Source organism: Lampetra fluviatilis, chromosome 3 (genome assembly GCF_964198595.1).
Source record: "Lampetra fluviatilis chromosome 3, kcLamFluv1.1, whole genome shotgun sequence".
NCBI lineage: Eukaryota > Metazoa > Chordata > Hyperoartia > Petromyzontiformes > Petromyzontidae > Lampetra > Lampetra fluviatilis.
The window spans coordinates 24,328,947-24,345,555 of record NC_136277.1 but is presented as its reverse complement, the minus strand read 5'-3'; the positions used below and the strand labels follow the sequence as shown (position 1 = coordinate 24,345,555).

The following is a 16,609-nucleotide window of genomic DNA, read 5'->3' as shown; positions in this document are numbered from 1 at the left end:
CTGTAGCAATGGTTACTAAGCTGGGTGAGTGTACTGGCAGTCTATAATGTAGACTGTAGCAATGGTTACTAAGCTGGGTGAGTGTACTGGCAGTCTATAATGTAGACTGTAGCAATGGTTACTAAGCTGGGTGAGTGTACTGGCAGTCTACAATGTAGACTGTAGCAATGGTTTATTATTATTTTATTTACCTGATTATTTTATTTACCGAAAGAACCAAAGAACATGAATTCCTGCAGTCACGAAAGTTTTAAGTCAAAACCCCCCCATCTGACAGATGGTCGTGTGATGATGCACGCCTTTTGGAAGTTGTGGGGGGGCGGATGACGTCATCGCGTTGTTAATTCGGCCCGCCACTGAGCCGCCGCTGTTCCAGCAAACATCGGCGTCGGCGACAAACTCTCCTGCGGGTGACGTCATTCTCCTGCGGGTGACGTCCGGTGGGGAGGATGGGATGACGTCATCGCGTTGTTAATTCTGCCCGCCACGTTGGGCGAGGGACCACCACCAAGACGCCGCCGTTGTTGTTGCAGCAGCGAAATCGGCGTGCGGTTGAAATCACACTTTTACGTAAATATAAATGGTCTAGACGCATTTTGTCAGTAACGTCAGCTTCTGTGAACAGTGTGGCTATGAAAATAGGCAGTTGCCCCCCCCACCACCCCCCACGTTTTCTTTTGAATGCAATGTCATTGACGAACGTGCCATGTTGTTGCCTCTGGGTTCAGAAGCCCCCTTGCCAACAAGGGCCCTCGAGCATCAGGGCAACGCTCGTCACCTTAGAGATGTAGCAACGTGTATGGGAGAGTGCCCTATTAATCTAAAGGCATACAAGGTCACAACCGTGATAATTGGTTTTGTTACCCTTTTATCTGGCGTCATCTGGTCCAACACCATGTGAGACTAGGCTCTAAAGAAAGCTGTCTCGGTGTGGACCAATCAATTTCAAGGACAGTGCATACATTATCAGTTTTTGGTTTGCATTCCGACTGCAGGTATTGTGGTCAATGCAAACATGACTCCTTGTAAAAAAAGGCGTCAGTTTTGTTGCCAGATAAAAGGGTAAAAAACCAATTATCATATTTTGCTACTTGCAAATGAGGTTTCAATGGTCACAACCGTGTTAACCCATGTGGGTTACCCGTATTCTTGTACAGGGGAATTGAGTTTTCAGGTTCACGAGGCATACAGCGGTTTAATAAATACGGGCATCTTTTTTTAACTTTGTTTCTCCCATGTTGAGATTTTGTAGGATGAACGTTAAGATGTAAAAGGGCACGGGGTGACCAATGAGGTTTGAATTGCTCTGTAATAAGGTAGGCACTAAGGGACTGACCAGTACGTTCGTGTATTACTTAAAATGCATGTGGATTTATCGATACCTTTAAACTGTCGAAAGGTTTGTTACGCACTGTTACGTAACTGTAGCCAAATAAATATAATCTTATCAGGAAACAATTTTAAAATGTAATGCTCATTAGCCTCCCCCCCCCCTAGTCTCCAGCGCTATCCATGTGATTTGAAAGGTCATTGCCCGAAACGTCGCCAATTATATATTTATGTTAATGAATTGATATGAAGTGTTTTTAAACGTATTTTTTTACAGAAATTTTTCATGTTGTGGTCAGCAGAGGGCAGTGCAGCAGTCATAGATTGTCCTACGTTCCCACGTCTCTTTAAACTTTGCAGATTTAAAGGTGTCATATTCATGTAATATAACAAGTGCCATTGCCTCAAACATCTGACGAGTGTTGCTTTTTCACAATAAATCAGGTTGATAGGCCCTCACTTTGTGAAATAACGGATGTCAAGCCAAATCTATTCTCAATGGGTCCTCAGTTAAAGGACATCGATCACAAGATAATGTCAATGATCCCCGACCAGGTTAAATAAAATAAAAAATATCTCAATGGGCTCCACACGGTTATATAAAGGACGCCTGTCACAATTTTGTTTTATTGTGTTAACGGCAAAATATGAATTCCCAGTTTCATACAGGAAAGGCAGCGTTGACAGCATGTGCAAATTACTGCAACAAATACATTACTGCCCACTTTTGACAAACTGTCCACAAAATTGTACCCGTCCAGTGCCTCATTTCGAGGATATCTACGTGTAATCGGTCAGTCACAGCACAACTGAATCCTACACCTTGATTGCCAACTCATTTTGTGCAACAATCTTTACTTTAGAAGCAAAAATTAGGCTACCAAATGAACTCGTTCGGCCGCGACACACCCGGTGGTTTCAGAAAGGTGGTTTTCTAAAACGTTGATCAAAATCGGGATTTTGTCCCAACTTTTAAAAAGTTCAATGCTTCATGCATAACTATGAAGATACAGGCAAAGGGATGGGGTCACCCAAGTAGTGGCGATGTTAAAGTGGGTGGTGTTGCCAGCTTATATGGTTAGAATGAGCTTCCCAAAAAATTGGTAACCATTGTTGAAAAGCATTAATGTAGGCAGATATTGTAAAGTATATTGTGACTATTGTGACTTTGCGGACAGTCTTTAGAGCATGAGGTAAATTAGAATATAAATTACCACTGTAGAGACACAACCCAAACAAATTTCTTCTCAAGTAGCCTCACACCCACGCTGTGTCTCAGACTGTCACACACGGGAGAAGCTTTGTTGAGATAGTCATTAAACAATACGTTAGTCAACATAGCAATGCGAAACGAGTGAAATAACCGTGGCATTACTTGCTTAGTGTTTTTCATACACTGCAAATCAGTGACAAATACGAGTGCTATGATGAAGAAAAATAGAACAGGACATTTGTACTGTCAGAGGACAAAGACAGATGTTTTGGATGACTGGCCTTCTTCAGGAATTGCTGAGATTACTTTGAGTCTTCAGACTAGATTTGTGTGTTTATACGAGTTTAGTGGCGAGATATTAACTACCTCGCCTGGTATATAGGAGGTCGTGGGCTCGATCCTGACGCCTGTATATTTGGTGGTGGATTTTTCTCCGGGTCCTCCGGTTTTTCCCTCCACATTTTTAAACGTGTTTAGTATTTGGCTGTTATAAATTTGAACGGAATTCACTTCTCATTGAGCTATCATTTTTGGGCAGGTCGCTTCTGTAAAAAAGCTATATAGCTCAGTGGGTCTTACCTGGTAAAATAACAATAGTTTATAGATTAGTCGTTAGCATACTCCATTAATAGTCCTAGATCCCGGACCACTCTCATAATTTCAAATTACTTACAGCTCAGATTGCAGTTAGACTGTACCTGTACCTAACCCATTCGCTGTTACTTTTCACATTCTCATAATGGTGTTGTTTTATTTGCTCAATCGATTTCGTTTCACCTCGCTGATATCTCCTTTCAAATCATTCATCACATCATCCTTGTTTTTGGTGCAATGCTTGTTTTTTGTGCAATATGCCTGTTTATTTTAACATAATTGTTCTTTGAGCACGATTTTTAACCGTAGCTCTTCTGCCGTGACATATTCCTCTAAGTTTAGCTTTGTTGTTTTTCATGTTCTGTGCTGATGCACCACGGATCTGCCTTGCAAACGATCTGGGTAGCTGGCCAAATAAGACATTCCATGTGATAAACAAACCGATTGATTGAAGTTCCACTCGCCATTAAATTGAGTACTGTGTGCAATGGGTAAACATCAACACTTAACAAACAAAGGTGGCCAGGCGTGGTGCTGGCCATACCCGTGCTCGTGTCACTGAAGCAGCATAAACATAACTCTCATGGAAAGCAACTCCAATAAAACATCAGCAGTTAAACTACATGCTGAAATATTTTTTTAAAACATCATATTTACAAAGTTTAAAGTTAACCAAAATATAAACCCAACGAACATTTACTCTTCCCAAATTCGCTCTCCTCTCTTATCTATCCATAAAAAAAATATTTTGGGTTAGATTGCATACGTATAAATGCCATTAAACCCGGACAGCACCCAACAGCCCATTAGTAATGTTTGTCCCATAAACAAAACATGCTCATTAATTGGAGATTAAACCCACGTTATGGATAATATTGATTGCGTAAGCATACGTGTTAAACTGTCATCAATCCCTACTCTGCCTTTCTCCCGTCTCCTCCTCTGTCCCTCCCACTCCCTCCCGCCTTCCCCAGCCCCCCTCTGTCCAGGCTATTCACCAGGCTTCTTGGAAGATTCTAAAGAAAAATGTTCACGGGCGAACGTCTCGGCCACAAGGAGAGGGAACACGAGGGAAGCATCCGCATAAACCTACACACACACACACAACACAAACAGAAACACACGAATATATATTTACACACAATCATACAAAGATCCCCTGTCTAGCCTTATAGAATGTTGAGGCAAGTGCTGTGAGCAAGCACCAGTTAATGTCGGCATAGCACAGGACAAGGTGATGTTAAATTCAAGTAAACAAAGATGCAGGATTACAATTAGTATGAATTTGTAGAGCATCAAAATGCTGCTACATATACATAATTATGTACATACACACAGTCCCAGTTTGCTCCGTGAAGCTTAGGCATGAACACTGAATCCTAGGGGAGTGATATTCTGACTATGAACGCTAAGGAAACCTGAGTGGCTCTATAAATTACAAGGGAATCTTGGTTGTACTCTCAAAGCTTCAAGCACTAACACTGAGGCATAGAGGAGCCTTAGTTTGGCTCTATGAGCCTAAGTTATTAACACCCCCCCCCCCCCAAGGGAGCCTTAGTTTGGCCATATGTATCATAGAGCTATAATCATTACCACTGACCACTGGGGCAGTAATTTAACACCGACCCCTAGGGCAGTCTTAGCGTGGCTCTGCGAGCACCTTGACGGGCTTGGCAGTGATGCTGATCTTGCCCCAGGATACAGCTTCATCGGGTCTGGCCCCCGAGTCGGAGCCGTCAAACTCCTGGGCGGTGTTGATGTTCACTGAGAAGTTGGCACCGTTCCTCTGTGATGGAGGGAACCAGTGCCATGGGGATCAGAGACACGTCAGAACTGATGGAAATCATGGCGGTAATCTGTCAGGTGATCAAGGAATCAACAGTTGGCGATCAAAGAAATCAAGCAACCGGGGGAAGAGGTGATCAAGAAATTGACGAATCGTAGTGGTCAATTGATAAATCCAAGATGTCAATAGATTCAGCAACACAGGATATGAAGCAGTCGGTGAGATCAGCAAATCAATTAGGGTTACAAACGAGAAATTTGTTTAACTGTGAAGCTTCACACTCATGTGGAACAGCATCGATCACTCAGCATAGACATAGCTAGTGGAAAAGAGCAGTTTGTTTTTTATTCTGTATCTTCATTTACGAGCAACATTGTGGATTCTCACCATAAGATTTGCATTGCAAATATGGTGTTTGATTACACCACCTCCGAGAATAATCATCCCCGTGTTCTTCGCATGCACAGCATGGTTGTTCATCAATCTGATGTCTGCAACAACAGCAGTATCAGCACATCATCAGTAGCTGTATCATAATTGTTTTCAGCATCATCAACAAAGCAGGTGGAGCATAATTATCAGAAAGGGCAGTAATATCAGCAGCAGCAATAGTATAATCATGATTATCATAATCACAAGCATCATTAGCAGCAGCTGTCATTTGCTAAAGAGTGGTGGTGGTAAGTCACAAGATATGAGCTGTCTTTCAGAGAGTAAAAATTGGCCATTAGAAACACTACGCCTGGGTTTGTGGCCTGGGTGTGGAGTTTACCTTCAATGACGTCCAAAATTAGGCCTGGGTTGCGGTATGAGTGGAAGTAGAGCATGTCTCCCAAGGAGCCGTCTGTGATTGCTGGGCTAAAGATTTGGATGTTGTTCTATAAACAACAACAAAACAAAGATCCCCATATAGGCTTATAAGGCGTATTAACAATAACGGGATGTAATTAATCATGAATTCAATAACAAAAATTTCATATGATTACAATGCATGCATGGAATTGTACTTGTGATAATCGATAATGTAAGATGAAATGATGATGTTGCATGGCAGTGATTTTATCCATTACTGGAAATCGAACCCAGGTCACCATTTTCATAGCTCAGAGTGAATAAATAAGTGGGTAAGTAGGTGGGTGAGTCGGTGTCGGTCATTGTGGATTAGCAATTGAGAGTGTCTTCAAGTGGACAGGTGTGTAATTGAGTTGTTGAGTGGCGAGTGAGTGGGTGTGCGAATGGGTGAGTGTGGGTGTGCAAGAAGACAAGCAAAACTGGTTAAAGATTGTGTTGTCCACCTTGTAAGCCCAATAGCACACAGAATCCGGGTTGTCAATCTCCTTCCCCAGACGAGCAATCATCTTAGATGGAGTCCACTTCATGTTCTGAGGGTGGAAAGTTGACCTTCATTAAGTCTCATTGATTAATGCCTTCACTCATTTTCGTTATAATCATTTTGGTAATGATGATGACAGAGCCGCTGCTGATAATATGATGCATCTGCTGCAGCTGATGATAAGAATGACTGTTGCTGATGTTACTGCTGCTGTCGATGCTGATGAGCCATCACAAGTCCTACCTGAGTTGTTTGCTCCAACAACATTTGATCCAATATGGGCATCACCCAGTCCTCGAACAGACAGTAGTTATTGTTGGGTACAAGGAGATTGCCAGTTCTGGTGACACAGCATCCAAAATTCATACATATTAGGAAATTACTCAATTTGAATATGCATAGCAATCAACCTCCTGCTTCTAAATCTTGGCAAGACCCTCCACTGAGTCATGAGACTTAATAATAAGATATAAGCACGTACACATTTACACGGTATGCATACATAAACATGTAAAGGTTGCAAAAATGCATTAGCATGAACAAGCTTATAGTAAGTGAAAAAACTGCAAGTCCACAATACAAAACAGGATGGAGTGGTGATGCAAATTTTCTTTAAATAAAAAAATAAGAGAAGGCATGTAATGATGAATTCCTTCCAGGATTAAAATTGGTTCTTATGCTCATGACACATGCATCGAATTGTGCTCGTGAGATTCGATAATGTAATATTTCCGAATATTATGCGTGATTACATTTAGGCTATTGAGTGAACCAAGCTGAACAAATGAGATGGATAAAATGAGCAACAATGCCAACGAGATGGTACAAATGGTCTCGACAACACAGTGACTGAAATCAGTGGAGGTTAGAGGAATCATTACATGCAGACTACACACAACACAAAATACATTCCCTGACGCAAGAGCAGTTAGCGCACACCGATTAAGGCAAGAATGGCGCATAAGGAGATGATGTGGTTGAGACCACCACCTTTGTGTACTCGGTGACAATGTTTGCACACACTCGGTACTTGAGGAAGAACAGGACTGATTCTATTGTTACTCGCCACTGATGTGAGCCATGGCCGGGAATAACTCAGGCTACCGGGTTCATAGCGCAATGCGGTAACCAATACTGTGCCAGCACTACTCCTGCCTACCACACAAAGACAATCACATGTAGCGTATATGCATGTACATTCTGCAAGGTTAAATATGTATCTACTGACCCCATTATCTCTCACCTGTTGATCCCCTTTAGACGAAGGTCCTTGCCCTTGAGTGCGAAGTCCCCCACGAAGGTGTGAGCCATGCACTTAATGAGGTCCTCCTCTACTCCACCCGCCGTCGTCACAATCACGTCCACCTACATCATAAACATCCTCGTGATTGCCACCAATAGTACCATCACCAACTCCAACACAACCACCATTATTAATCATCAACGTCATCACCAACAGCATATCTTCCACCACCACATCAACACTCATCCTTATTACCAACAGCATCATCACCTACTCCATCACCACAACCACCATTGCCACTGTCACAACTATCACTACTATAATAAACACCAACATCACCTCTACCACCACTCACCATGCTGTGCTGCACCAAGAATTTCAGGGACTCCCGCACTCCACATGAGATCATGTTGGAAGTGTATCCGAGGAAGATGGTGCAATTTTTGAGAGGTTTCTCATCAGATGATTCTGAGGCCTTCACCACCAACCCATCGCCATCACTATCTTGATCCACAGGGATAGGCTCTTTGCGTTTGGCGATCTGAGACAATACATGTATGTTTACAAGACGTGCATTGATTAAAAGAATAATAAATAACACTGTGTAACAAAAGTACTTTTTGCTATTATTCCCCACAAACTTTGCTTTTGTGACCAGGACAGTGATATTTTGAAATTTACCTATTTTACAGAACATTCCAGATAGATTCAGACCTTCATCCATCGCCCCGGTGCCACACTGCCATGAGCTCCCCGTACCCACTCCTCCGGAGAGAGAGCAGCCGTCTTTAGAAGAGAGCGAGGAAGATGTTGTAGATCCAGATGACAATTTCGGAGGTGGAGCTGAGGAGAGAAACCCATACTACCCCAACCAAAAAGACCTCAACGACTTGATCAGAGATCTTGGTCTCACCAAGTCCAATGCCGAGCTCTTGACGTCTAGACTCAAGCAGTGGAACTTGTTGGATGAAAGTGTGCAGGTCGCAGACCAGAGGAAGCGTCACCAACCTTTTCGCAGCTTCTTCACCCGTCAAGATGGGCTCTGCTTCTGCCACGATGTGACCAGTCTGTTTGAGGAAATCGGAATCGCCTGTAACCAGAATGAGTGGCGCCTCTTCATTGACAGCTCATCCAGGAGCCTCAAATCCGTGCTGCTCCATAATGGTAACAAGTACCCGCCTTTTCCCCTGGCTCACTCGGTGTACCTCAGAGGATTAGAACAGCATCAAGACCTTGCTGGATGCCTTTAAGTATGACGAGTATAGCTGGGTCATCGGAGACTTAAAAATGGTGGCATTCCTGATGGGTCTCCAAGGCAGTTTTACCAAGTTTCCCTGCTACCTTTGCCTTTGGGACAGCAGGGACATCAAGGCGCACTACCACAGGCGGGACTGGCCACAGCGGACCGAGTTGATGCCACCACTGCACATCAAATTGGGTCTTATGAAACAATTTGTCAGAGCTGTAGATAAGGAGTCAACAGCCTTCAAGTACCTTCAAGACTTCTTCCCTAAGCTGAGGCAAAGGTCAAAGCCAGTGTCTTCGTCGGACTACAGATAAAAAAGATCCTGGAGTGCAATAAATTCCGCAAGAAGCTAACCAGTAGGGAGAAAGCGGCTTGGAACAGCTTTGTTGCAGTGGTTCGTGGCTTCTTGGGCAATCACAAGGTCGAAAACTATGTGGAGCTGGTTGAGACACTGGTGAAGAACTAGGCTACCTTCAAAGTCCATATCCTTGATGCTCATCTTGATCAATTCAAGGAGAACATGGGAGCGTACTCGGAGGAGCAAGGCGAGCGCTTCCACCAGGATATACTGGACGTTGAACGCCGCTACCATGGACATTTTTGGAGACTACATTTGGGGGCTGATTCGTGAAAATGATTTACAGTATAATCGTAAATCTATAAAAACTACTCACTTCTAAATATGTTGTAGTATTTTTTTGTATTACTTTAGCATAAATACATGTTAATTTTGATTCATATGTAGTTTTTTTCTGACTTTATGTCAACGAAAAGACACAAATTTGCCCCTTTTCTCATTGAAAATAGGTACATTTCGAAATATCACCATCCTGGTCACAAAAGCAAAGTTTGTGGGGGAATAATAGCCGTTTTCTATACTTTTTAGGCATAAGCACTTAGGAAATAACACTTACTACCCAGGAACAAAAATTGTGTTACATAGTGGAATCCATTCTCGCATTCATGATTTTATGCACCTGTCATGTCTTGAATCACGGACGAGTAGCTATCACCTCTACACACCTATCACGAGCGTAAAAATCGATTTTACAGACACACCCTGAGATTTCTTTTCATATACAGTATTGAGGTTACTGCCATATTTAACTCATTATAACCATTAGGAATTAATGACGAGGATATAACTTAATAAAGATGGATTCAAAGTTGGTGCCAAGATTTATATGAGCAAATAAAAATTGGTGTGTGGGTTCATTTGTGGTCAAATGTATTTCGTGATAGTCAACTGTACTTTATCATGGTTATACGTACATTTACATGTCCCTTTTGCCAATCGACCACTAGATTAATCTCCCCACACACACTATGTGGGTCGAGGGGTTTATTTGCCCGCCATATAGCCCCATAGCAGCCTACGATGATCTAGTTGAGTTGCGGTCAGCCGTCAAAGCACTATCCAGACTCAACCTCCTCAGCTTCTGAGATCCAATGACATCAGGCTCATTCGGGGTGATTAGGCTAATCATGCTCAACGCTGTTTAGTTGTTGATAACAGTTGGTTAGTTTAAAATGGAGTGTGATTTATTTCAGTGGCGGTGCACAGCTCTTCGATGTGCTTTTTTCGGGTTGTTTGGCATGATGTCCGAGCTTTCCCTACACGTGCTGGCAGCATTTTCAGTTCCTGAAGCGAAACGTCAGACATCATGCCAAACAACAAGGTACAACCCCAAAAAAGCACGAGAGCTACAAATGCTGCATTATTCTGTTCAACATGAGTTGTAGTTAAGTGTGGTGGTTGAGTATGTATTGCCCATGAGTGACTTGTCATCAACCATGCGGTTGGTAATTGGTAAACTGCATTTTGAGTGCAGTTTCATCCAGTCAGATGGTTATGAAATTCTGCTCAACACGAGCTGTGGTTAGGTGTGGTGGTTAAGTGTGCATCGCCTATTGTCAAACCATGCGGTTGACTTCCAGCACCGCCTGCCCAAACGCGGTGGCCTGGAAGCCCGTGGTCAGGAGGCTGCCGAGCAGTGCGTGGTGATCAATGCCGCCGTCGAAATCGTATCCGCGCACGCGGGGGGTGTGCGTGGGAAGATCCGTGCTGCGCACAAACAGCGCCTCATGGGCCATGTGAGGAATGGTGGTGGCCATTGTGTCGTCGTCGTCCTCGGGGAAGGTCTCGTCACCTGAGAGGGAAGAGAGCAGGGAGTTCTCAGCCACGAGCCAAAGACATGCAAGTAGGTTCCCTTGAGCTGTGTATTTCATTTTGGTAGGCTAGACCTGCAACACATTTGTATTTCACTTTACCCGCGGAGGGTTGGTGGGGGGGATGCGTGACATGAGCAGGCACACTGCGTTACGCTTCTGCATACGGGTCACATGACAGATGTGACATCACAGCTCACTTGCCGTGCAAAATATATGCATTATTGCGCCCCCCCCAAAAATACAAATGTCTATTTTTATAATTTTTGCATGGTGTACAGTTTGGAAAGTACCCACATAGCAAATTTCAAGATTGTTGCATGTCGGGAAGTATGCTAAACATTTTGAACAGACACAATCACAAATTTCCCTTTTATATATATAACCCTGTGAGCCATGCGGCTCTTGACTCGGGTGCAACCACAACAAACAAGAAACATCTTCAAGTGACTACACGCAACAGAAAAATCCAGGAAAAAACAGCAAAGTCTTACAGAAAAAACACCGCATTTCGACGCTGTGCAAAAATCCCAGTGGGATGCAAGTCAAACAATAACCATAAGACAATTTTGATTAAAGTTATCAGGCTAACTCTGTACTACAACAAACAAACATGGCTAAACCAAAACGTTTTCAAAATCACCAAAATAAAGCTATAAAAACAATGTAACAGTGATCATAAGAACTGTGATTCAAATTTAACAATAAACGATACACATAACATGTACGACCAAACTTTGCAGCCATAGCTGGCTGCATGAGTCACTCCATAACAGCAGGAGTATCAGTAGCAGTATCAACATTTTTCAATACACCTTTAAAGATCTGAACACTATAATCAAAACTCGAGATCATACTTTGCAGCGGTCATCCGGAATGATACATTTTATTTCAGGCCATTCTGAATAGCAGTGGCAGCTAGGGGTGTACAACTCCTCTAGAGCAGTTTTAAGTGAATATCTCACAGGTAGTGATCAAAGTTGCAGTTTATTGGCGATAGCATTCCAGACCCTGGGGGCATCAATAGAAAAGGCCCTTCCTCCAGTATTTGTACGGCAATAAGGAATGTGAAGCTGGTAAATGAGCAAAGACCTTAGGTCACATTTGTTCTTCGAAACAGTAAGGAGATCCAGCAGGTAGTCTGCTGATTTTTTTGTAAGTATATCGTGAATAAATACGATCTGATGCACAAGCCGTCGATCATTAAGATAAGTTAAGTTTGACCCAATTTAGAGATCGCAGTGGTGGGCCCTATATGGGCAGTTCAATGCAAATCTTAAGGCCGAGTGATTAATTAAGTCAAGTTTCTTCAGTATAGTATTGGGGGCTGATCTATATACGATGTCAGTAATCAATTAGAGGCAGTATGGTAGCTTTTATCAATTACAAGCGGAACATAGGGGGGAAGCAGTGCTTGTATCGATACAGAAACCCAATTTAAAATTGTCTATTTACCAATATAATCAATGCGATTATTATTTGTTTCTTTCGGTTAAGTCACGTCTAAAGATAAAATAATAAATTAAATTAAATAATAGAATACGACGTTTCGATTGCAACACAAGCAATCATCATCAGGTATAATGAAATAGCGACATAAAATCTAACCAGAAAACTATAGACAGACATATTAGCAGACAGATATCACCAAGATACATAGCGAGAGCAACACAGGTAACAGAGAGGGGTGATCGTCTCTGTGTGGTGGCCTTAAATAGACAGAGGGGGCGGAGGCAGAGAGAGGGAGGAGGGTTAGAGAAAAAATTAGCATATCAATGAGTGGTCAACAGACGTGGTGCTGCGAATGCGATGGCACGGCAAGCAAGCCTGAAAATCAGGAGAAGGACACACTAAAATTAAATAACCTAGTAAAATATCGAAATGTAATGTAATACAACACAGAGGGTCGGTCAACACACAATTAACGATAGCCTGGTTGATTACGTATTTCAAAGATTGCTAAGTTAGAATTTAAGTGTGAACAATCTAAAGAGAGGACACAGGCAGAGAAAACAAGTCGCCACAGAGAGAGAAAAAAGATAAGCTTAAAACTTCCCCGTAGAAGTGGTTCAATCTTAATTTTAGAACTTTCGTGACTGCAGGAATTATTATTTGTTTCTTTCGGTTAAGTCACGTCTAAAGATAAAATAATAAATTAAATAATAGAATACGACGTTTCGATTGCAACACAAGCAATCATCATCAGGTATAATGAAATAGCGACATAAAATCTAACCAGAAAACTATAGACAGACATATTAGCAGACAGATATCACCAAGATACATAGCGAGAGCAACACAGGTAACAGAGAGGGGTGATCGTCTCTGTGTGGTGGCCTTAAATAGACAGAGGGGGGCGGAGGCAGAGAGAGGGAGGAGGGTTAGAGAAAAAAAAGGCCACCACACAGAGACGATCACCCCTCTCTGTTACTTGTGTTGCTCTCGCTATGTATCTTGGTAATATCTGTCTGCTAATATGTCTGTCTATAGTTTTCTGGTTAAATTTTATGTCGCTATTTCATTATACCTGATGATGATTGCTTGTGTTGCAATCGAAACGTCGTATTCTATTATTTAATTTAATGTATTCTTTTATCTTTAGACGTGACTTAACCGAAAGAAACAAATAATAATTCCTGCAGTCACGAAAGTTCTAAAATTAAGAATCAATGCGATCTTGAAAATTCAGTTTTGAATCAATGATGACCCCAAGATACTTATAGAATTTGACTTGCTCTATTTGATGATTATTTAAGGAATATAATTGGGGACATGATTCCTTTAAAAAGGTTTCAGTTTGGTGTTTTAACATCTTAACACCTAAATTTCGATTTAGAGCTTTCGTGACTGCAGGGATTCATATTCTTAGTTCTTTCGGTAAAGTCACATAGAAGGGAAATAATAAAATAATAAAAATAAAACAATAAAATTCTCACGACCATTCCATTGCAATACAAGCAATCATCATCAGGTGTGAAAACCACAGCAAGAAATGTTTTGAAAACATTTTTTAAAATTTTCTTGCTGTGGTTTTCACACACCTGATGCTGATTGCGTGTATTGCAATCGAAACGTCGTGAGAATTTAATTGTTTTATTTTTATTATTTCCCTTCTACGTGACTTTACCGAAAGAACCAATAATATCTTAACATCTGTTTTTTTGCCAGAAAAAAGGGGAAAACCCTATTATATATGAAGGGCTAGAGAATTAAATGGGGGGTCACAAGACATTTGGACCACCCTATACACTACTGTAATGTACAGTGGGATGTAGATGGGTACGGTGTAGTGCGTGGTGTAAAGCTCACAGAAGATACATATTTCAGTCTGTGGTGTAACATAGTATAGTGTGTAAAGTGCTGTACAGTATATAGTGTAATGTGTGGCGTGTTAATGTAGTGTGGGTGTGAACGTAGTGGTGTGGGAGCGGGAGTGTAACGGTTCGGCGATCAGAGTTCGATTCCCGCTCTCAATGATCTGAACCCCTGGGGCCTCCCCGAGGTCCCACACACACAACCACCCACCCAACCACCCACACACACACCCAACCACCCACCCAACCACCCACACACACACAACCACCCAACCACCCACACACCGTGGCCCGTGATGTGCCTCCACATGTGCTCGCTAACTGCACTTGCCCCAACAGTCTGAAGTGATGCGCACGTGTGTAACAAGATCAGCGTGTGCGAGCGATAAACTCCCTCAATATAGCACTCATTCATACCAATAATAACCGCGATTAAAACACCCTGCAGCAACAACAACCACAACCACCACCACCAACCATCACGTGGAATGAATGGGTTGATGGAGTCAAGTCCAACGCCACGAGGGAAATGCCTATGAACGAGTCGACTATTACAAATACAAATCACAGAGCTCATACTACTCACAGATTCAGAGCGAACACGATAAACGAGTCTCTCGTGACAACGGCGAATGTGTTCGACACTCACCCGCCACGAGCAGCTGCCGCGAAAGGTCCATCGCGCTCCGGCGTCGAGAGCTTTATGCGTGCGCGATGACGTCATCGAAGGGGCTTGACAATGTTGCTCTTTTTCATTGCTACGTCACGCGGAATGCCGCGGTGCACGGATGCGTTTGGTGCGTGATGACGTCAAACGACTGCACTCGCAGGGTTGCAATGACGGGTGACGTCATGCGACGGCGTAATCGGGCGTCGAAGCAATCGCGAGCGCTTGCGTTTTTGGGATCGGAATATTTTGATTTAAAGCTTTCGTGACTGCAGGGATTCATATTCTTGGTTCTTTCGGTAAAGTCACGTAGAGGGGAAATAATACAATAATAAAAATATCGTGAGAATTTTATTGTTTTATATTTTTATTATTTTATTATTTCTCTTCTACGTGACTTTACCGAAAGAACCAAGAATATCGGGATATTTGTTTATTTATTTCTCCTGACTCAGCAGTTCGCCTGCTGTATGATTTTTCACCTGAAGACGATTGATTGTGTTGCGGTCGAAACGTCGTGATTTTTATTATTTTCTTGTTATTTTTCTATCTACGTGACTTTACCGAAAGAACCAAAAAAGAAAGCTGTCTGGTGTGGACTAATCAATTTCAAGGACAATGCATTTTGACCACAAGCATTGTGGTTAATGCGGACATGATTCCTCCTAAAAGGTTTCAGTTTGGTGTTTTTTTTACATCTTAACACCTGTTTTGTTGCCAGAAAAAAGGGGAAAACCCTATTTTCAGTATGTTTATTTATGGCTGGAGGAATCCGACGAGCTATGAAGCTTTTTGTTCACGGATCTCCAGTAAGGGGCGGGTCAGAACGTTACAACAATAAACAATGTAAGTATAAGAAAATATCCAAATACAAATTAACTATGTTTTTTTTAATCTCACCAGGTAAAGTCCACTGTGGTATTAACGTAATATTCAGAAGCGACCTGGCCGCAAATTATAGCTCAACAAAGTAGTTTATCAAAAGGTAATTCATAGCAGCCAAATACTCAAAACGTAGGTTTCTAAATATGGAGGTAAAAACCGGAGGACCCGGAGAAAATCGACGCGACCACGGGGAGATAAACACCCCCAACTTCTAATATACAGCAGCAGGCGTCAGTGTCGCGAATGAACTCACGACCTCCTGCATACCAGGCGAGGCAGATAACATCTCGCCACCGGGGGCTAACAGCACTTGCCTCGGCAAAATAATCTAAATAAACGTATAGAGTACCAACAAACCCTGCCGTGTTCTCCAGATTATAGGGACGCTCCTGAAAGGATCAGAATCAGAATCTTGATTTAGACTGGAGGAGGAATCCGATGAGCTATTAAGCTCTTTTTCACAGATGTCCAGTAGGGGTGGGTCACCAAGACACACCCCACATTTGTGCCCGGAATGAAGTTCTTAACATCTGGTCACACACAACGCCTGACTGTTTATAAGACACAACCCAGCTTATGCTTTCAAATAAAGGAGGGGGGGTGAGTGTTGGCTTGTGCGTCTTATAATCTGGAAAATACGGCAATGACAAATCAACTCAAACAGCGGTGCAGTATCAGGTGCCGGAGCAGCCACCCTGGCAATTCACCTGCGCTGATGGCGTGTTTTGTTAAGAGACGCGTCAATCAAAGCTAATTCATGAGTGTCAATAATGCATGCTCGATTCATCATTATCATCAGCCGTGGTCTATCCACTGCTGCATGAAGGATC

General features: G+C 42.5%; 1 protein-coding gene across 2 annotated transcripts; it reads right to left on the bottom strand.

The window, feature by feature from the left end:
- Window positions 1-4,095: 4,095 nt before the first annotated feature.
- DHPS (deoxyhypusine synthase) lies at window positions 4,096-14,956 on the bottom strand. 2 transcript variants are annotated; one of them, XM_078885625.1, is made up of 10 exons: window positions 14,877-14,956; window positions 10,665-10,894; window positions 7,854-8,039; window positions 7,499-7,620; window positions 6,499-6,595; window positions 6,218-6,304; window positions 5,695-5,800; window positions 5,310-5,413; window positions 4,797-4,922; window positions 4,096-4,225 (listed from the first exon to the last, which is right to left on the bottom strand). In XM_078885625.1, exons 1-10 carry the CDS (start codon window positions 14,905-14,907, stop codon window positions 4,127-4,129), a joined length of 1,188 nt encoding a protein of 395 aa, XP_078741751.1. In that variant the 5' UTR covers window positions 14,908-14,956; the 3' UTR covers window positions 4,096-4,126. The 2 variants fall into 2 exon arrangements, with proteins under 2 accessions (XP_078741751.1, XP_078741754.1); XM_078885628.1 differs by lacking the exons at window positions 10,665-10,894; window positions 14,877-14,956 and adding an exon at window positions 8,507-9,187.
- Between the last annotated feature and the right edge of the window lie 1,653 nt (window positions 14,957-16,609).

What these genes read in the sequence shown, in the direction of transcription:
- DHPS (XM_078885625.1), bottom strand. Translation starts at nt 14,907, where the DNA reads ATGGACCTTTCGCGGCAGCTGCTCGTGGCGG. An exon ending in TGTGCTATTGGGCTTACAAG is followed by an intron (nt 5,801 to 6,217) that starts GTGGACAACACA and finishes TGTTGTTTATAG; the next exon opens with AACAACATCCAAATCTTTAG. An exon ending in AATTTTGGACGTCATTGAAG is followed by an intron (nt 5,414 to 5,694) that starts GTAAACTCCACA and finishes CTGTTGTTGCAG; the next exon opens with ACATCAGATTGATGAACAAC.